Source organism: Megascapheus bottae, chromosome 20 (genome assembly GCF_031878675.1).
Source record: "Megascapheus bottae isolate mThoBot1 chromosome 20, mThoBot2.hap1, whole genome shotgun sequence".
NCBI lineage: Eukaryota > Metazoa > Chordata > Mammalia > Rodentia > Geomyidae > Megascapheus > Megascapheus bottae.
Genome location: NC_143528.1, coordinates 20,748,020 through 20,769,327, shown reverse-complemented (window position 1 = coordinate 20,769,327; position 21,308 = coordinate 20,748,020). Strand labels below are relative to the sequence as shown.

The following is a 21,308-nucleotide window of genomic DNA, read 5'->3' as shown; positions in this document are numbered from 1 at the left end:
GCCCCCACCCCACCCGCCCCCTCCCCGCCTCCTCCCGGCCGCCGAGTCTCCGAAACGTGCCTTTCGCCTCCCCCCCAGGAATCTGGAAGCTATAAGCCGAGCGGATTGCAAATGAAGTGTAATGCATTGTGGGACGTGTGTAAAACCGGAGCCTTCGCCGTGGGGGTGTGGGGGGGCGTGGGGAGGGCCGGACCCGCTGCTGGCGGTGTAGACGCCGACGACGAGGAGGGGCTGGGAAAATGTGCGCAGAGTCCGCCCGGGTCGTGCCCGCCGTAGACGGATGAAGCAGCGCGCTGAGCCCCGGCGCTGAGGCCCCCGGATCCGGGCCGGCAGGTCGCCCTCCGCACCATGAAGAAGACCCGGAGCACAACCTTGCGGCGAGCCTGGCCTAGCTCGGATTTCTCAGACCGGGCCTCGGACCGCATGAGGTCCCGCAGCGAGAAGGACTACCGCCTGCACAAGCGCTTCCCCGCGGCCTTCGCGCCCCAGGCTTCGCGGGGCTACATGACATCAGGTGGGTCGCGGCGGCAGGGCTGCCTCGGGGCCGGGTCTGCGGGGCGCGCTCGGTGCGCGGCGGCTGGGGGGTGGGGGGTGCTGGAGCCGAGGCCCCGCGGTGATGGATGCGCTAAGTTATGGGGAAAGCAGGGGAAAAATGAGCTCACATCCACCATTTTGTACCTCTGCAAGATCCACAGCAGGCCCTCTCCATATGGGGTTGGAGTGCTATTAGGTAAAATCGGGGGGTTGAGGGGGAGGGTGGAGGCGGGCAGGGAGGGGGCGGGGGATGAGCCAGGCGTTTGGGCTGCGGGGAGATAAATGACTGCAAGCCCCAAGGCAGCAGTAGCCTCCTTGGGCATTGTGCAAGAGCCCCAGTCTAGGGTCGCCTGCAGCTGCAGCAGGCTCGCCGGCTCCTGCAGTGTGGCCAGTCTCACCTTAGTGGGTATTTAAGCAACCTTCTTACCCCCTTTAGTAATAATAACTAATAATAGGAGCAGGTTCCATGCGCCATTCTGGATTCGAGTCAGGGTTAGAGGGGTGCACACAGCTATCTCAAGGCTGGTCGGATTTGCAGGCAGGGAACTAGGCTGGAGCCCATTGAATGCATTCTGTGGGGTTAATGGTGTGGATTGAAGACCCCGCCTGATTGTGCGTGGATTGAACCTATGTGGCTTTGAATTCGGTTGCTTGCAAAGAATGGAGGTTGGGTCGTGAATCTGCATGTCAGACAGGAAGGACAAACAAAAACGGTCAATGGAAGTGGAGGCCTCAACCTAGGTTTCGTCTTAAAAATGCAGAGCCCTGGAAAGCCTTTCTGACCAGGCCCAGTTCCCTGTGGAAATACGACAGAGTGGCTTTGGTTTGTGATGTGGGAACCCAGTGATGGTATATTTGAGATGCTGGAGGAGGAAAATCCAGGAAATCTTTTATTGCTTCCCCCCTCCCCCTTCCTTCTTGGTAACCACTTCTCTGTCATGATAGGGAAGATTTCAGACTTCTTTTTTTAAAATTTATTTTTCATTGTGAAAATAATTGATTTGCTTGTAGATCCAGTGTAATGGAAGAAACAAGGTTTTATTTTAAACCACATACTACACCAAATCACTCTAAGCCCTGTCTTCACTGGAAAGATTGTTTTAAGCTTGTGGTTGTTCTTACAGGCAAGCTTTTCTATCTGCCTCCTAAAACAGCAAGTCCTTTTAAACTGGGGTTAGTATCTCATGCTTTATAAAATGTCTTGTGACCACAGTTCCACGTATACAAAGGTGAAGTAAAATAACTTACCTTTTTTTTCTTTTAATTGAAAAATCAGGTGACATAAGGATGTTCTACTATTTTGGCAATAAGGCTTCCTTGATTTTCTCTTTCATGAAAAGCCAAATTTGTAAGGGAAGTGACAACTACAGTTTATACTTCAGTAATTTAAGTCACTGCTGTGGTTGCTGTGTTCTTTTGACTCGTGTCAGTAAATTCCAAAATATACATCGATCCAAATCTAACCGCAAAATACAAATGTACATAGATCCATGTCTGTACTGAGTGTTGAGTGAATCCAGGGTTCACATACTTAGGGGTTGAATGTCTTCATTCCATTTTGATCAGCTCCCTCCACCTCCTTCTGTCCCTCTTAAGTGCCTAAAGTAAGCATAAAGCAAGTGGAGGGCAAGTGGCCACCATTTCTTCAACAAATCTGCAAAATTCTTGGTAATTTCAGGCACATTCCCATGAGCCTATTTTTAATCTCTCTGGACATTGCTTCATTATGATCACATTTTCCATCTTTGCAAAAGAACTCTCTGCTGTTTCTGGTGCTGCAAGGCAATTTTTGAGAGCTTGAGGAAGATGCTTTTAATTTCATCTGCTTCTCTGATTTCAGCTCTTGACCTGTATGTGGCGAGTTGCTCTTTTGGTGATCATGAAAGTTAACCTGTTTCAGGTTGGTTCATCTATGTAAGGTTAGTGCTGAGAACACAAGAGCCCCTTGAAGAGCTTTGTCATTCACTCAGCATTTTATGAGGTGCCCTCTCAGGGTAAAGCACTTTGCTCTACATCCTTATGGGATCACCAGGTTGGATAGAATATATGGGTTTTATATAGGGAGAGAGATTATTTATCCTTTATTTTAGATGACAGTTAGGACATGGAATAAAGAGCAGGTGTTGCTGTTAAAATAGTAACTATGAGGACAAACACTAACAATGAACATTAAGAAGACTGGATGGGATCTTTCCAAGTTTTGGAAAAATGTAGCTTTGTGGGATGAGTATCCTACCTATTTTCTTTTAAAATAAAGTATCTTTTCAACATAAGAGAGTTGATAGAAGTCAATGCTGTATTGAAACAGTTGGAGACCATTTATAAGTACTCTTCCCCTTAGGAGATGTAAATGTATCAAATTAGTCACTTTGGGTATGAGCAGAACCTTTGACACATAAGATAGAAAAGAAGAAACTGTTAATTTTTTTCCTTTCTCTTTGTCCAGTCATATGATTTAGCAATTAATCATGTTTTCATACTTTGTTTTTTAATAGTCTTTCTTTTACTGTGGAAAGTATTTCTGTTCAAAGAAAAAGATAAACTGAAACCCAAAGAAACTTCAACTGAACCAAGAGAAACTTCAGCTAAGATTATTTCTAGAATTCCCATAGCAAATATTCCTGATCATTAAGAAGAATAAGGATTAAAAAAAAAGAACACTTGGTAAATGAGAAATCCTGAGGAATTTTTAGAAAAAGACATGACTCGCTTTCTCTTGGTACACCTATGTAGCACACAGTAGATGCTTTAGGCAGAATTGTAGGCATGTGTACGCCCTTGTTAATGAGACAGCACTATTTCTACCTAGTAATAAGTAATTACCAGTATGAAATGTGATTTATAGCAGTGGGCTTAACCTTTGGCCTTTAGCTCAGGAGGTAGGATCAGACAGCCAGGAGACTGAGGTCTTGCATGAGGCTGGTTAGATGGAAATTAGGAGGTTTCTGTCTCCAGGCCCATGCCTTCTATGACCATTTTTAGCTCTCCACTCCTGCCACCAAATCTAAAGTAATCCTAAGACTCCACCAGCCTCGAAGCAACCTAAAGGTGCAAAGAGCAGGAGAGGACCCCATTGTTCCTTTGGCATATTCATTTCCCAGTGATAGAAGGGGGGGGGAGGGAAATCTTGCTTTTTGTCTAGATTAAGATGAATAATAGAATCACGCATGGTATTATATGAAGAAGAAAAGGGATTGGTAGCGTCATTCTTCCACATTTTCTTAAACTAGAAAAACAAAAGAGCTATTAACAGTAGATTAAAGTAAAACTTCCACCAAGAGGGAAAGCCGTGTTAAAGCCTAGTACTTTGTAGAAGCTAGCCTAATGGTGTATCTCTTTGAAATGAATCTCAGGGCTTCAAATCTTTTGTGGATGAAGCCATAGCTCTGGTACTTTGGGAATAGCTTTGCTTGAGTCATTCATTCAAATGATGCTAATTCCTTCAAATGATGCTAACTTCTTCCTTCCCTGACCCTCCACAGAACTGGATTTGGAGCTTCTTTGTGTTTAGTGGTGTCTCCTTATTGATCAAGATTGAAAGTCAATTTTTCCAGTCTGCAGGTTCTATAGAATGTATTTCTAAAAGGCTTTACTTAGGAACCAGCAAGCAGAGTCCCTGGCAATTTGGCTTTGATATTTGTTATTTTCAGTAATGTCTGTTAAGGAATGAAGCAGGCATTAAACATATACTGTGGCTTTAAAGAATTTGAAAAGAAACATAAATAAAAGCTATAACTTATTTTTTTCAATTATTTTTTAAAAAGATCAATTTTGTTTGTTGCTTTAATGAAGATTATCAATACAAATGACCAGAAGATGATTTGATGGGTTTATTAGTTTTCATTTTATAGAAAAAAATTCTGGGGCATGTGTCCTCTTATGTTAAGGAGAGTTAAGATTTTTTGGGGGACTAGAAGATGAACCCTAAGCTCTAGTGTGGGTCTTCCACGAACCTCGTTTGACCTTCCTACATTTGGGCTCAATAATGGCTGTGTAGTGATTTCTGAGTGCTAACACATAAATGACTAGAAAACCCCTTTTCACTTTTCACCTTCTTGGGGTCACAGGCTTCTGTGTGTGGGAATAGTGCTCTGTTGCAGTGGGATTCTGTTTCCTGTCATCAAATTGTACATTGAGTGTTTGCATCTCAGGACTTGACCTGGTGGCTAGAGCAATGGGGCGTGGGGGTGAGGGGAGAAAAATGATAGATTATGGTCTTATAGGTTATAATCAAATGCCAGTTTTCATGAACAACATCCTGTCTCCCTCCTTTTCCCTCTTCCCAGAGATCCATTTTCAGCTTAGCTGCTCCAGCTGAGTTTTAATTTGAAACTACTTCTGTTGACTTCTTTCAGGCGACATGGAAGAGGAATATTACACTTGGTGGTGAATGACTTACTTCTTTATTTCCCAAGAACTTGAACATGTTTAGTAAAGGTCACCTCTCTTGGTATTTCAACATGTTACACTCTTTGTGAATGTTTTTATTTGGAAGTAGAGGTAAAAGGAATATGAATGTGACTGTATGGGAACCTAAGGGGTTTTAACATCCTTAGAGTGATTTGTGCTTTAACTTTCCTCACTCTAGAAAGTTAAAGCAAATCAAATAATGGAATGTTCTTTAGTACATATAACCAAGGAGCAAAAACTGGTTAGATGCTTGCCGGTGGGATAATTCACCAACTTCTGAATTGAACTTCTGTAGATCAACCATAGAGATGGTGAGATAGCTAATCTTTAGGGTATACAGTTGAGGTTCTTATGGTGTGTGAGAATTCAGATTGCAGTCAACTGTAAATTAACTCTAGATACAGTAACACATGAACTGAATGACATGGATGATTTTTAAAGTAGGTAATAAACTTTCTCTTAAGTAGTAAATCCCTAGACTATTTTTATTTGACATTGGAATGCCCACCAGTTGGCCAGAAAATCCTATTGATTTCTGCCGTCTAAACATCTCTTCATACCAGCAGCTTGAATCTTTTGTTCTTCTAAGGGAATCACATCTCCAGCCCAGTTCATCCTCTTGGTGTCTCCTTTGGCCCCAGAGATTTTGTGTGGTTCCTGTTATTTAATATCTTCTAAAGAAACGTTTGGTGTGTTGCTTCCTTTTTTTAATGTTTCTCAATGACATGAATTAAGTCCTATATAGATTATTGACCATGAACGTTTTTGAGGTATCACTTTCCCATTGGTTCTACCTCTACTGCTGTCTTGGGAACTCTCTGTACCTTCAGCTCTATCTTGTTGCCTTTGTCATTTTATGTGACACTACTTGGAAGTCTTAAAGGATTCCATTAAGCATTTCAGACAGCTGATAGATACACTCCCCTCCCGTGTCACTCCCCCCTCTCTCCTTCTTCCCCTCCCTCCTTGAGGTAGGGGTCTTGCTATGTTTCTCCAGCTACCTTAGACTTGGTGATTGTTCTGTCTCAGCCTCATAGCAGCTGGGATCACAGGGGCGAATCACCTTGCCCAGTCTCCCCCTTTCTCTTTTGGTCTTCCTTCAGATCCTTACAAGTGAATCACTCCTGTATGGTTTGTTGTATGCTGATGTTATAGCATCACAGTCACATTGTATTGCACTACCAGTTTACTGGTGCTCTTGCATGGACAGAGGACTCCCCCTTAACAGTACCTGTTGTAGTCATGGATCCATTTTGCCAACATCCACAAAACTTGGCATGTATAAGGACTCAGTAAATGTTTATTGGATGAATGACTTCTCTTTAAAAAAATAGTTGGATGCAGAGATGTCTTGAAGTCTTACTGTGAGTCATTTTTAAAAATAACTGTTGAAGTTATAGATATATCCCCTAAAATCTTCCCCTTGCAGGATCTCATTCTGGGATTGGTATATTGGACTGCCTGTCTGGGAAAGCAAGAAATAACAAGACATAGTGGAGAGTGAAGAATGGGTGTTTGATAGAGTTGGCGGAAGTAGAATAGCGCTCAGAGAAGAGAGGGATGCCACTTAGGAGAGGTGACTTGGAGGAGGATTTCTGAGGCCTTGAAAGAATGGGTAGGATTTGAAGATATGGAAAAGGGGAAGAATTTGAAGAGGAGTGTGGAAGTCATATGAGCCAAGGCATGAAGCTAGAAATAAAAATGCATGTGAAATTCCTTACACTGCAACTTGGAGAAGTAATTAGAAATAATATATAGCTAGGCAAGCGAGGATCTTGAAATTTGAGTGGAGTCAGGGATTATGGGGAAGCAACAGATTGGTGACACTTTGGGATGGAAGTGATGAAAGGGAAGGGTAGCTAACTGTGGCTTACCCAGTAGGTGACATCATGGATATTGAGCACTATGACATAAGACCCTTGTAGACCAAGTTTCTGAATGGTATTAGGCATTAACACAGTTCCCTAGGGATCATTTTTTTAAATCATGCTCATGTTCTCTCTTGTGGTAGACTGCTTTGTGCTGCTATAATAAAATATCTGGGCTGAGTAATTTGCAGAATGGTTTATTTGACTTAGAATTCTTGTGGCTGGTGGATCTGAACAGTGTGGTGCATGTGCTGCTAGAGATCATCCCACACTGTGCTACAACATGGCCAAAGGGCTGAGTGCAGAAGGAAGTGCACACAGGTTCTTTATAACAGCTGTAACACCAGTCCGGTCAGGTCTAACCCACTGCCCCTGGATGGGCGTTAATCTCTTTCCAGGAGCAGTCATCTCAAGATCTAATAATTTCTTAAATCCTCAATATCTTTCAGTACTGTGACAGAGACCTCCAAGCTCCCATCTAGTACATGAACCTTCGGGGAACAAACCTCACCCAAACCGTAGCATACCTGTACCCTGTGCATCTGTTATTTCCTTAATTTTTTTTCCCTTTAAGGTTGACCTACTTCCTGCCAGAAGTAGGGTAGCTCATGCCAACAATCCTAGCTACTCAGGAGAATTGCAGTTTGAAGCCAGCCAGGGCAAAAAAGTTGGTGAGACTCCAATGAACTACTCAGAAAAAGCCAGAAGTGGTGTTGTGACTCAAGTGGTAGAGTGTTATCCTTGAACACAAAGAGTCTCAGGGATAGTACCTAGACCCTGAGTGTAAGACCCAGGACTGGCAAGAAAAAAAAAGAGGAAATTCCCTTCTGTGAAATGGTGTGTTTCCCTTGACAAAATTATATATTTTCCCAAATCCTCACTCAAATGAATGTATGACTCAAAGATATTTAACTAGCCAACCTCCTAAGATGAATCCTTGGATTGATTGGAACCACACAGTGGATATGTGGGCAAGGAGGGCATGATGGGGATTCTTTGCAATTGTTTGAGTTTAAGAGGTGAAAGAGGGCTGGGCATGGTGGGATCATACTTATAATCCCAGGAGACGGAAACAGGAAGATGTTGGTCCCAGACCAGCTAGCCCAAAGCAAAATTGAGAGACACTATCTGAAAAACTAAAAAGCAATAGGACTTGGGGATGTGGCTCAAGTGGTAGAGCAGTTGTCTAGTTGTCTGTTATCAACCCTTAGTACTGCTTAATCGTGTGTGTGTGTGTGTGTGTGTGTGTGTGTGTGTGTGTGTGTGTGTGTATGCATATATACATGCAGGTGAAAGAGAAGATGTTGGAAAAACAAAAGAAATTCTGTGGAAATTAGGTAAAGCAGAGCAAATGATGAGTTCTATTTTGAACTAACAGATATATTGTCTGAGCAGGGAGGTGGGGAGACTGTTAGGCACATATGCATGGTAAAGGTTAGAGGCTGAGGTTAAAGGTCACTCATCCATAAAGCCTTGCCTGCTAAGAACATGAGAATAGCTTTGCTTGTTGTACTCTATGTTCCACTTCTTAGAGGGGAACAGATGACTTAGGTTATTTTTATTTCCAGCAGATGGAGGGTCAATTGCATTCCACCGACTCCGAGTTCTTAGGTTTTGAAAAACCCGGAGAACAGTAGTTACGATTGCTTAGCGATTGCTCTTCTCTTCCTAAGAACAAAGTACATTTTAATTTTTTTAGATTAATTTTACTCATGTTTGCATTGATTTCAAAGCTGTTTATTGTTTTGTTGGTAACAGGAATATGCTTTTGGTTTCTGCAGTCAGGTTTGAAACGAGTTAGAACTATGAAAGAAATTGCACAAAAGATGAGACCAGCTATGTAAGTAATGTATATTTCAAACATCTGTCATATACCTATTCAGTGAGAAAATTATGGCTTAGGTAACTCATACTCACAGTTAAAATCTCCATTTATCTTCCCACTTTAATCCATGATGGCCCCTCCAGGCCAAGTTTTCTCTTTTTGAAGATAAAAGGGAGAAATCTGGCAGGTGCCCATGGCATTAAGGGTGGCAGGATGTATGCCTGGCCTTAGGCTTCCGATGGCCACAAGTTTTTGAGGGAGGAACCGTCTAGCTTTGCAAGTAACACCCCCACCTCACCCCTACTGCAAATTCCTGTCTGGTTGGTCACCCTATGAGGGCTAATTGACTTTTTATGGCTTTTGGGCATATCCATCTTTTGCTTTGAAATAATTTAATTATTAAAGTGAAAGCCCTCACAGCGATTGGGGTTCATTAGATATTTGCCATTTTTCTTCATTTTTTAAAAAAAGATTCCTAGCAATGTGAAACTTCTTATGTTGGTGTAAGTTTTACCTCTAAAAGATCCATACAGACTCTAATGCCTGGTACTGAATTGAAAGAAACTTCACCAACAGATATAGTTGAGTTTTGCTTGACAACTATGTTGCCTTAATTTTTAAGAGAGTTTTCAGGGCTTCTTTCCCCCTCTTGTTCAGTAATAGCCTGTTCCCCTCTACTTTGCATTCTAGCTCCTAGTTAGTGTTAAAAACACAAGGAAGCCTGGGTGCACATCCCTCGTACATGTTTAAGATGATTGACACGACTGTCATCATCTTGTTTGACCTTCCTCTAAGACTGGAAACTCATGTCTGCCTTAGCTCCATGTTCTTAGTGTCTAGCAGGTGCCAAGAGACTTAACTATATGCCTGTAGGGACGGTCTTCTGGATATCCCCAAGTCCTTACATTGAGGTTTCTGGATTTCACTTCTTTAACCATAGGCATAGTTGGTGTCCTGGAGTGTTGTGTAGAGGCTTCTGGCTAATTGTGAGGAATCAGTAACCTAGCTGAACTCAACTTGGGCTGGAGGAGCAAGCTGGTGAGCTAGTTTGGGTAGCCACTGGGTTATAAAGATCTGGATTGTGCTTCTGTCTTAGGCATTTACAGAATTCCAGCATAGATCTTTGGAAAAACTGTACAACTATTTGATTCTTTTGAGTTCAAATGTCTAAAGTGAAACCTACTTTTAGATTCAGTGCTAGTACTTGTAGTTACAGGGGAGTTTCCAGGCAGACACATTGATTCTATTATTCCTATTAGTTGCCAAGTAATTGAGAGAAGTATTATATATATATATATATATATACACATACACACATACATAGAAATATACATATGTATTTGCATATATAACATAAACATAGAAATACATGTATGGATGGATATATATTATATTTCCTGTTTGTAAATATGTAGATGGAAAACTGATGTTGATAAACCTTTAGAAATGTTTATAGAAAGTCTGCCAGAGAGTGAACAATTCCAGAGGAGCAGAACACTGATGGTGGTTATTATGTCACATTGGTAGTAGTGAAGTCCTATGGCTTAGAGTTTGGAGACCAGAAAGTAATATGTTGCTGTCCTGGTGTCCTGTTGATGGCCATGGTATAATTGGCAGTTTATCGATCTAGCCTCTGTATCCCTGTCTGTAAGCTGAGAATAAAATAATACCTCACATATCTAAATTATGGTCTTTATGTGAAATTAATGACTAAATGAATGTGAAATAACTAGCACAATGATTGCATGTGGTAAGAACGCAATACATCTTTGCTATTATGTTATTATTCCTTTACTATGGTAGTATTATTACCATTATTATTATTGTATTACAATGTGGGATTGGGCATTATGGATACGAAAGGAGGGTTTTCACAGGCAGCCTGCCAAGGGTCGGATAAAGTTTAAAGAAACTCTTAAGTTGGATTCTGGTTGATACTCATTTAAACAGAAATCGAATATTCCATTTGTTATTGATTTTGATATGTGATCTTCTAATAAAACATGCAGAATTATTCCTTTACCTAAGTGGGCTTACTTTGGGTTGAGTTTCTAGCTTAGGAAAAGGATAGAGAATCTATGTGCATTCAATATTACTATGAAATATAAGTCTTAAGAGAATTTGGCTTCACTTAAAAATAAAGGAATTGTACACCAGGTAACCAGACACAGATCAATTTGAGATGCTTATTTTGACTTTTTAGTTGAAGGCAAAGGGAAAAACAAAGTTTCTTCAGAATAGAGAGTCGGGCTATATGTATGTATTTGTGTATGCGTAAAAGATGGATCTCACACACCAAAAGAAATATGTGAAACTAAGCGGCATCCTTCAGGGCCAGTTTTCAAAGTAAAACTTAGTGGAATCTCTTCTCTAAACCAAGAAAATTTCTTCTTCTCTGATGAGGTTGAAAAAGTAGAGAAGGCTGGACGCCACTGATTCATAGTTGCAATCCCATCTACTCAGGAGGCTGAAACCCGAAGCTAGATGTTCAAAGCTAACCTTGGGCTGATTAATCTAAGAAACTCTTTATCTCCATTTAACCAGCAAAATGCCAGAATGGAGCTGTGACTCAAGTGGTAGAGCACCAGCCTTCATGGAAAAAGCCAAATGAGGGTACAAACCCTGAAGTCAAGCCCTAGTGCTTGTACCACTGGAATCTCAGAGCTATGTAAGACTTAAGCCTTGTGTGCTTCAGTGTATGGTCTACTTTTCATAGGTTTTAATATTTCAGATATTTTCCTGATGGTAGATGGTTGGGATCCAAGTTGGGCTCCGAGATGACAAGAAAGCTGAGAAGAAGGGGGACACAGTTGCCAACTCATGTACTCCCAATCCAGCCAAGGTTTGGAAGCTCAGAGCTACCAACTTTTGCTGAAACCACTTGAGGTTCCTTTTTGTCTAGACCTTTTAGCCTGGTGCACTGCCTCAAATCAAGGGGGAAATAGCTGAAGAAAAGCCTAAGAGGTATAAGTAATGTATACCCTGTTTTTTATGGCCAATGAATTAAACTTCTAGCCCAAGTATACATATGGCACCCCAGTCCTAGCTTATGTCAGTGAAAGCAGAATTTCTGTGGAATTCAGATCTTGTCTTGCACACGTTGTACCCCACAAAGCAGCCAGTAATTACTATTTTAAGCAGCACAAATGACAAGAACTGAGACATTATGCACACATACACACATACACATACTATCTCCTACATATATTTGTAGCCATTACATGTTTGACTGTTATGCTCCCTGTTAAACATCAGTAAAAATTAACTCATTTTTTAGTAAAACATTGACTGTTTTCTTTCATTCTCCCAGTGATATTTCTGCCTTATCCTGAGGCGGGGGAATCCCACATGAGAGATTTGGCTTGAACAGTGGAGATTTCAAACTCCTCTGTATATTTCTAGTGAGTCTCACTTTAGCTATCACTGCATGTTACTTAATAGTCTCAGCCAATTGAAGTTCTTCTAAGGATTCTGTGTTTTCCCCAAAGAACAAGGTGGGAGTGGGTCACTGCAGTATTTCCTAATGCTATATCTTGTCCTCGTTGTTGTCACTGGAGGCTGGGTATCTTCTGGCCTGTTGAGCTTCTCTGCATTTTTTTTTTAAATTGAAAATTTGTAGATATAATTGCTTGGCTTAATATATATGTATATATAATCTTTAAATAGTTGTCACTTAATAAAGCTGTTTATAAATACACTGTGCCTTGATCTATGTCATCCCTTTCCCCAGCTCAATTCCATCCCTTCTCTCAGTTTTCTTGAATTTGTAGAATACATATTTTCTGATTGCATCCTCCCCTCTTTCCTCTCTTCCTTCATCATCTACTCCCCTTCCTATGACTCCACCCTCTCCTTTTGAGTGGCCATTGTAATGTTTGTTTGGACTTCTCTACATTCTTAATGAGCTGACCTTCGCATGCACTGACAGCCATGCCCGAATACTCCTGAATCTGAGAGGAGACCAAGTTCGAGGTCTTAACTTGCACAAGTTCTAGGTCTTAAACTTGTGTACTACAAGGATGTCTGGCAAAACGCTCAACTTCAAATGAAAAAGAAGTCTCACCCCAAAACACACAGTTTTATTCATTTGCCAGTTATTCTTTTCTTCTTGTGTTTACCTTGGCTTTTTTTAGTCATGATAAATTGCCAAATAATTGTTTGCTTTCGTGCAGTCTGCTAGTGTTAGAATTGAGGATTTTAGAATTTCTTTTTCCAGCAAGGCACCAGTGACTCAAGACTGTAATCCTAGCTACTCAGGAGGCCAGACTCTTCTCTCCAACTACTCAGAAACTGAATGTGGTATTGTGGCTCAAAGTGGTAGAGTGATAGCCTTGAGCAAAAGAGCTCAGATCACAAAACAAAAAACAAAACAAAACAAAACAGAGAGAGGGAGAGAGAGAGAGACAGAGGGCGGGGGCGGGTGGGGAGAGAGAGAGAGAGAATATTATGGTATTCAGTACCTGACTTATAAAATGGTAACCCCTCTATACATCACTATTGTAATAACACCAGATAGCATTGTAGGGGTTGAGAGAGGAGAAGGACTTGTTTGTAGCTCTGTGTAAGATAAGATTAAGTTAAATTCAAGGTCATCAGTAAATGAATAAATGGGGAGTTTTGATGAATGTGACAATGAAAAGTAGAGATGGCTAAATTGGGTAAATTAATGATGTCTTTAATAAGAATCAGCTAACCAGGTTAAAAGTGCATTCCAGTAAATATGTGTGGGAGGAAACCTGGTCCCTGTGACTCCCCTGGGAGGGTTACTTTATTTGAGCAAAACCCTTTACGGTTCCCTCCGGCCTTCCAGTCGTCGGGAAGGGTAAGCTGAGTAGCTATCCTGCCATAGTCAGTAGTCAGTGGGAATAGTGTGAAAGCAAAATCTTCATTTAGTTCTGCTAGTCACACTTTCAAAGTCTAGCACCTCCATAATCCCTGCACTTGGACAAATACAGCAAACACCTGCTCTTTCAAACATATAGGAAGTCATAAAGATTTATGGTATGTAGTATATTTTCCAAAAACCCCAACTTGCTTTTAAATAATATTTAATAGTTAAAGATTGTTTCTGATTAACCCTGGCCTATTACATGGCTGATTCTTAAATTCGGTGTGAGTGAAGAGCAAAAATACTTAAAAGATAGAACATGAAATTAACAACTCCTAAGTATAAACAGTGTGACGTATGTTGGTACTGATTGCTCATGCCTGTAATCATAGCTACTCAAAGGAGGTTGAGATCTGAGGATCACAGTTTGAAGTCAGCCCCAGCAGGGAAATTGTGAGGTTTTTTTTTTTTGTTTTTTGTTTTGTTTTGTTTTGTTTTGCCAGTCTTTGCAGCTTGAACTCAAGGTCCTTGGGCTTTTTCAAGGCTAGAGCTCTATCATTTGAGCCACAGCATCACTTTGTTTGTGGTACTTAGGAATAGAACCCAAGGCTTTGTTCATGCTAGGCAAGCACTCTACCACTTGGCCACATTCCTGGCCCAAAGTTGTGAGATTCTTTTATCTACTAAAACTATATTTTAAAAAAATTACCAGAAGTTGAACTATGGCTCAAATAGTAAGAGCGTGCTAGCCTTGAGCAAAAGAAGCTTAGGATAGTACCAGGGTCCTGAGGAACCAAGCAAAGCACCAAAGCAAAGGGGGGAAAACATGGCATAGTTTTTCTGCATTCTTAACTTTAAAATCAGGACATCAAAATAGGTAAGCCCACAAAATGTTAAGGCTCAACTTCAATTATATCTGACTCTGCGATTAAAAAATTTAAATTATCTGCATCTCTATTGCTTCAGCTTCCTACTTTCCTCTTTAATACTTTTTTTAAAAGAAAAAGTTGAACTATCTATAGGAAATTAAATGTATATTCATCTCAGAGAAGACATAACTTCAGTATCCCAAGTCCTTTGAGAAAATGGTTCATTTCTCAGTTGTAAATTTAATTCTGTAGACCTATTCCTTTTTTCTCATATATTTTTTATTGTAATTAATAGAAGGGTTACATTATATTCACCAGATAGAAGGTGCATTACTTCACAAACATTGATACCCTTTCTCATGTCTTGGACCCCATTTCCCTCCCCCCACCCCTGCCCCTCATCGTGTTTTCTCCCCTTCTCTATCTGATTTCTAATAACCAAATAAGCATATATACAATAGATTCCAATTTTCCCTTTCTCCTAGGCATTGGCAACAAACATTTAGTCTCAGTGAATCTGACTAGTGTAGATGCTTGTATATGTGACTGGCTTGTTTCACTTAATCATGCTATTATCGTTGAACTTCATGTGTCAGGATTTTCTTTTTTCTTAGGGCCCCATAGTATTCCAATGTAAGTGTACATTTCATGTATCAGTCAATGGACATTTGGGTTCTTCTTGACTTTTGTTTCTTGTGATGAATACTTCTATGCACATGGGTAGACAGATAATCTATTGAGACCTTGGCTCTGAGGCTTTGGGGTATGTTTCTAGAAATGGCTTCTTCAATAATTCTGCACAACTGAACCTTTCTATATTTCTCAGTATCCCTGACAACACTTTGTTATTATCTAGATTTTTTTGATAGTGCTGACCCTTAAAGAGGGCCGGACCACCCTGTTATTTCCCGGTATAGAGAAGTATCCCACATAAAGAAATCTTGGAGACTTTAGAAGAAGCCTATACTTGCCCAGTAATAACCACTGTGCAAGGTCATGGGTGAACAAACACCACAAAAGGCTTCTTAGTTTCTTGTGCTTTTACTTGAATACTGTTTTCTTCATACCAGTTTTTCCAAATGAGAACAACATTTAAATATGAACAAAGTCAACTTCTCATTACTCAGGATGTAATGATAAGAGCCCACAGACTGAAGGGCTCATAAAGAAGAGCACAGACCCTTCTTGGAGCTGAGCAGCAGAGGGAAAAACGTTGTGTTTGTCTACAGCTACAAGTTCTAACTCAGGGACTATATGCCAGGGATGACATGAAGTTTTTGGGTTGCCTTAGACAGGGTCGACATTGAATTGTTCCTGTCCTTCCATGCTGGATACACTGTGCAAGGGGCAAGACAGCAATATGTTGTGGAGACTGGAGTTCCTAGACGCCATCTGTGGACCAGCCTTGAGTAGGATCCTTTGTCAGAATCATCCAGGGAGCTGTGAAGCAGCCACACATCTTGGCTTCATTCCCCAAGTATTTGTAGACTTGGGACAAGGCCCAGAACTTTTAAGTTTTTTACAATTCTCTAGGTGATTTTGATGTATAGTGAGGGTTAGTAGCCACTTGTTTGTCATTGCCTAGGACAATAAGGCTCTCCATTCATCCACTTACATTCTCTTCTTCACACATCCAAAGAACCGGTATGCAGAGAGCCCATTTAAGGGTGTTGACATTTATGATTATGTTAGGGAGTTAAGGGCTGTTCTTGCTGAAGGTCTGATCCACAAGCAAACAATTGCCAGGCAATGGGATGAGTAAGAAGTTCAGGGACTCCCCAAAGCAAGAGTACTCTTCAGAAACTGAGGTGATAGGAAAGGATGTCAGGAGAGGTGTAGAGAGCCTGGAGTGGAGCCACCCTTAAAGCTTCAGTGGGAATCAGCCTTGCAGAAGGACAGGAAAGACTGAGGAAAAGAGGCTGAAAATGTCCCCGTGGAGGCTAGATAAATATATTGAGAGATCAAGACAGAAGAGAGAGGAGGCCAGGATCTAGAAGGGCCTTATGCTTCAAGCTGAGGAACTGTAGTTTTGAGCATAGGAGTCACCCTTTTTGTATATATTATTTCATTGTCATTATAAAGGTGATGTACCAGAGTGGTTACAGTCATCTAAGTCAGGTGCAAAGTATATTTCTTTTTGGATGATTTGCATTAGAGAAATTATCTTGGCTCAGATTAGAAAATGGGTTGAGTTGCTTAGATGAGGAGGTGGACAGGTACAAAATGGATATGGATGTGCCCAGTGGTGTCTGTGTTCTTCTCGGAGCATGTTTCCTAGGAAACGTGGAACAGGGGATGGTCAAGATGGCTAAATAGAGTCCAAGTAGTCATCAAGGGGACTGTATAAACAGACTAAGGGGCCGCATCAAGCCCAGCAGAAGTGGATACCAGGACTTTGTGGGGGCACCCAGTTCTTACCATTGACCCATTCTCCTAAATAATGCTTTATGATCTCAGTGTAAAGGAGAGAAAAACTTGGCCCTTGCATTTTTCTGGGGTTGCTGCTTTGCCAAGCAGAAGGATCGAGAACTATAAGGAAGCAGAGGCTGTTTCTCTCCACATACTGTGGCCTTCTACAGAAGCCAGGGCTCATGGGATGTCTCCTTTGGGGTTTGTTCTTGATGAAAAGATAAAGCATGTCAACGTGCAGGTGGATAAGGAAGTGATCTACTGATTCCACACAGTTTTCTGGATAATTCTCTGAGGATAATTTTCTTACTATTCAGTGAGGACAGTAGATGAGAAGGGAACGCAGTAGATAAAATTTTGTCATAAATTTTGCACAACTAAGTCCTACAAAAATCACTTTTCAAGTTGCATTAAGAATAATTCAGATCTAAGTCTTGTGCTGGTGGCTCATGCCTGTAATCCTAGCTACTCAGGAGGCTGAGATCTGAGGATTGTTCAAAGCCAGTACAAAAGTCTGTGAGACTCATCTCTAATTAATCACCAGAAAACCAGAAGTGGTGCTGTGGCTCAAGGGGTAGGGTGGTAGCCTTAAGCTAAATCAGGAACAGAGTTCAAGTCCCACCACTGACACAGAAAAAAGAATAATTCAGATTTGTCTATATCATTACTCAATTTCTTAAGGACAATTGGTGTTCAAATGGTGAAGAAAAATTGACCATCTCAGCTTTCGTCAGATGTGATTTGGTATATATAAAATGTCCTACTAGATAAGGTAATAAATATAAGTTGGACTAGAATTGCACTAATTTGGGATAATTGGGAGGAAGACCTGTCTAAGTTAAAGATTTAAATCCTATACAATGTTTAATGAAATGGAGCTTTATTACTTTCATGTCCTTGGGCTATCTAGTGAATGGATAAATTATTTATAATTGTCATATCAATTGTTGCCTTATAAGAGTTTGCTCCTTTAGCATTTAAAACCATGTTATGTTTTTAATCTTCAGTAATTGACGTAGTTCACTGAAATCTTATTTATACAACTTAATTGTAGTAACTAAAGTAAAAGTGATTTTAAACCTGTCGCTGTCTCAAAATTCTTAAATTCCAAATGGAAGATTTGAAATTAAAATGGAATATTGTTACATGAAAGGAAAATTTACATGTTGGACATTTTTTCTTCAAAAAAGGAAGTTATACTCATTATCGTTACATGAACGGATGAATTTTTAAAAATTGAAGATGACTTCGTACACAAACATTGAAGATAAATAAGTACCTATAACCCCAGGTACTCAGGCAGTAAAGATAGGAGCATCCGGCTATGAGATCTGGGCCAAAAGTGAGTGAGACTCTGCCACCATACTGGGAGTGCTGGTAAATTTCCAGGAATAAACAATAACAAATAAAAGCATATTTTGCTGAAGATCTATTAGTTGTCAGCTACAGCCTTCCTTTCTTTTTTTCTCCCTGCTTATTAATTAGTTAATAAAGTTTTGGTGCTGGTATGAGACTTGACTTTTGAGCATTATACTTTCATTTAGTTTTTATTTGCTTGTGACTGGTGCTCTACCACTTGAGCCATCCTTTCAGTTCTAGTTAATTGGATAGAAGAACCTCTTGGATTTATCTGCCAGGCTGATTTCAAACCGTGTTTCTGAGATCTCAGCCTCCTGAGTAGCTAGGATTATAACTACTTCTTTCATTCAGTACAACCAACCAGTCTTATAGGGTTGTGACTATGTGTATATCAATTTGCTGGTTAGGAATTCCTGAATAAGTACTAATCATATAAAAATAAATATCAAATAAATAGCAGAGCTAGGGTCTGAATCCAGAATTGTCAAATTTTCTTAGCACATTGTCCTATAGCTCAGCATTAACAGTGAAGCAGATCTGTAAGAGATCTCAGAGGTAGAGCGGGGACCACTAATTAAAGATCAACCAGAAATAAACAAGATAGGAATGGAGATAGAGCAGAAACATCAGTGTTCCTTGGGGATTCAAGCAACAATTCACAGGCTCAACTTGCTTTTCTGATTCTTTGCTGGCCTTTCCAGTACTTTTCTGAAAGTACAGCCAATTACTGAATAGTGGCTGGAGTTGGTTGTGAGAGAAGACTGCTTAAGTTGGAGTGCAGGTTCTGCCCATAACCACATGTATACAAGGGACCACAGACTGTATTGAGATTGTACTGAAGATTCAATGTAAAAACCTTAAGGATAGTAACTGCATGCAATGTGTATTACAGTAATAGCTCACGGTTATTATTATTCATATACTCATAGTCTGAGGTTGGCAATAAGCGGCTTCAAGGCTCTGGACAGGGGTCATTTGTTTGTGAGAACTTTTTTCTTTTATGTAGAGGTAGAGACTTATCTGCCTGTAATTGCGGTGGCCCCCCTGACCTATAGGAATGATTTGAAAGAGCAGGTTTTAAATAGATTGGCTTTACAGGATAGATGTTAGGACTCTTTTGATGAACGTGTTCCTGATCTGGAAGTAGCAATTAAGACTTAATAGTCATGAGGTTGCCAACTGATTTTTTTTTTTTTTTGATAGGAGGTAGGAGTGTGCGTTGTGCTGGTGTGACATCTTAATTATTGCCTTGTTTCTGGAACTTAACTCAGGGCTCCACATCTGTGAGGAACTACTATCAGTCTTCTCTCTTTCTTCTTAGGAAATACTCTGCTTTCTATTTGCAGATAAGTGGGCAAACCCTTCACCAAGGCCTGGATTTTCCTGCCAAGTTGCCTGGAAATGAGCTTGGTTCTGCACCTCTTCTTGCCTTGGATGGGTTTTCTTGTAGATGCTGTGTGTTTCCAGTTGGGTAGTGGCATTATGTTGCCCTCAGAGGGCATTGTACTTTCCAATGTGCTTATTGGCTCTGTGGAAGCTCTCCCCTCCCAGCCTCCCAGATTGTTTTTCAGTTCAGGTCACCTATCTTCAGTGTATTTGTTAGAAAAAGGAACAGCTCTCTTGGTGAAGCATTCTTTTTTTTAATGTTAATAAATTGTTTAATTAAAAAATAAAATAAAAATAAGCAATACCAATAAACCAGATCAACTGCAGTTGTAGTCTTTTCTGCCCAGGCTGCTTTGAACCATTATCTCAGCTTCCCAAGTAGCTAGGATTATATGCATGAGTCACCAGCACCCAGAAGTATCTCCCCACCCCCTCTCCCCCCTTCCTTCCCCCCTTGGTGAAGCATTCTTATATCTGATGTGGTCCTTCTATTCATCTCTACATCTTCTTAGAGTAGCCCAATAGCTTAGAGATTGGGATTGAAACCAAACACAACCATCTCATATACCTAAAGCTGCTTCTGTGTCTGCAGGAGTTTGGATTTGGTCCCTTGTAAGTCTTGAGAAATCCATCTTCCAGTTGGAGAATCTGGGGATATTCAGAAATTTATGAGAATTCATTTGTCCATGTGTGTTGGGGAAGGAGGTCTAAGATGCACTTGCAGTTCAGCTAAAGTACAAATGTACAAAATTAGCCTGTGTCTTCTCAACATGAGCCTCAGTGACCCACCCAGTGTGGTTCTGTGGGCCAGTTCTCAAAGGTTTCTAAGAAAGGAGGATTCAGAAAGCTTGATTCCCTCCCTCCGTCCCTCCCTTCCTTCTTCCCTTCCTCCCTCTCTATTTATTTATTTAGCCAGTCTTGGGCTTGGGCTCAGGGCCTGAGCACTGTCCTTGGGCTTTCTCAAGGCTAGAGATCTACCATTTGAGCCTCAGCACCATTTCTGGCTTTTTTCTATCTATGTGGTACAGAGGAATCGAACCCTGGTATTCGTACTTGCCAGGCAAGCATTCTACCACTAGGCCAAACTCCTGGCCCCGCCTTCTTTATTTTTGGAAATGGTCTTGAAAGAAAACATTGACCGCTGAATCTGGTGGGAGGAACTGAGAGACTGAAGAAGTCTGAGACAAAGTCGCACTTCTTTATTTGGAAGAAAGAAGCCTTGGATAAAGTTAGATGACACAGAATTTGGCTCTGATTTGGATTACCAGGAAAAAGTAACTTTTTTTTTAAAGATCAATATATTTATTTACCATACTAAGTTTCAACTAGATAACTCAGATATGTGGAGGTAACTTTCTAGCTGTGGGAAAGTTGCATAGGATATAGTAACAATCAAAAGCTTGGATGTTTAGCAGGTCTTGGAACCCCTGTGTTTTAAAAGGCTACTTTCTTTTTGTGCAACATAACAGCTGAAAGTCAGAGAGCTCAGAGCTGTGCCCTGCACATCAGGTTCTGAGCTGTGATTCAATCAGGTATGTTATACTTCTTTTTTCTTTTGTGATGGTACTTGCCTTCCCTTGAGTAATGTTATTCATAACTAGATAAATGTTTTGGAAATTCAGGGTAAAAAATAGTCTTGGTCTGGTGAATTTGGAAGAAGTAGGTATTTTCTCTTCATACTACAGAAGTGTAGTAAAGAGATTGTTATATGTAGATGTATTAGGGGCATAATGTATGTCAAGAACCAATTAATTGTTGGGTATAATTCAAACACTTTAAGTGAGACAAAGAAATTGAATTTCTAGCCAAAGATCTCACCA

At 40.6% G+C, this 21,308-nt stretch overlaps 1 protein-coding gene across 3 annotated transcripts in view; it reads left to right on the top strand.

Moving 5' to 3' along the window:
• Positions 1–230: 230 nt before the first annotated feature.
• The window catches only part of Stox2 (storkhead box 2), a 99,573-nt gene continuing 78,495 nt past the window's right edge, over positions 231–21,308 (top strand). For all 3 annotated transcript variants that reach the window (XR_016539041.1, XM_090354143.1, XM_090354145.1), the window contains exon 1: positions 231–514. Coding sequence is in view for 2 of the 3 variants with exons in the window: in XM_090354143.1 (XP_090210269.1) it covers positions 349–514 (166 nt within the window). In the remaining variant the exon portion in view is untranslated. The remainder of the gene's footprint in view (positions 515–21,308) is intronic.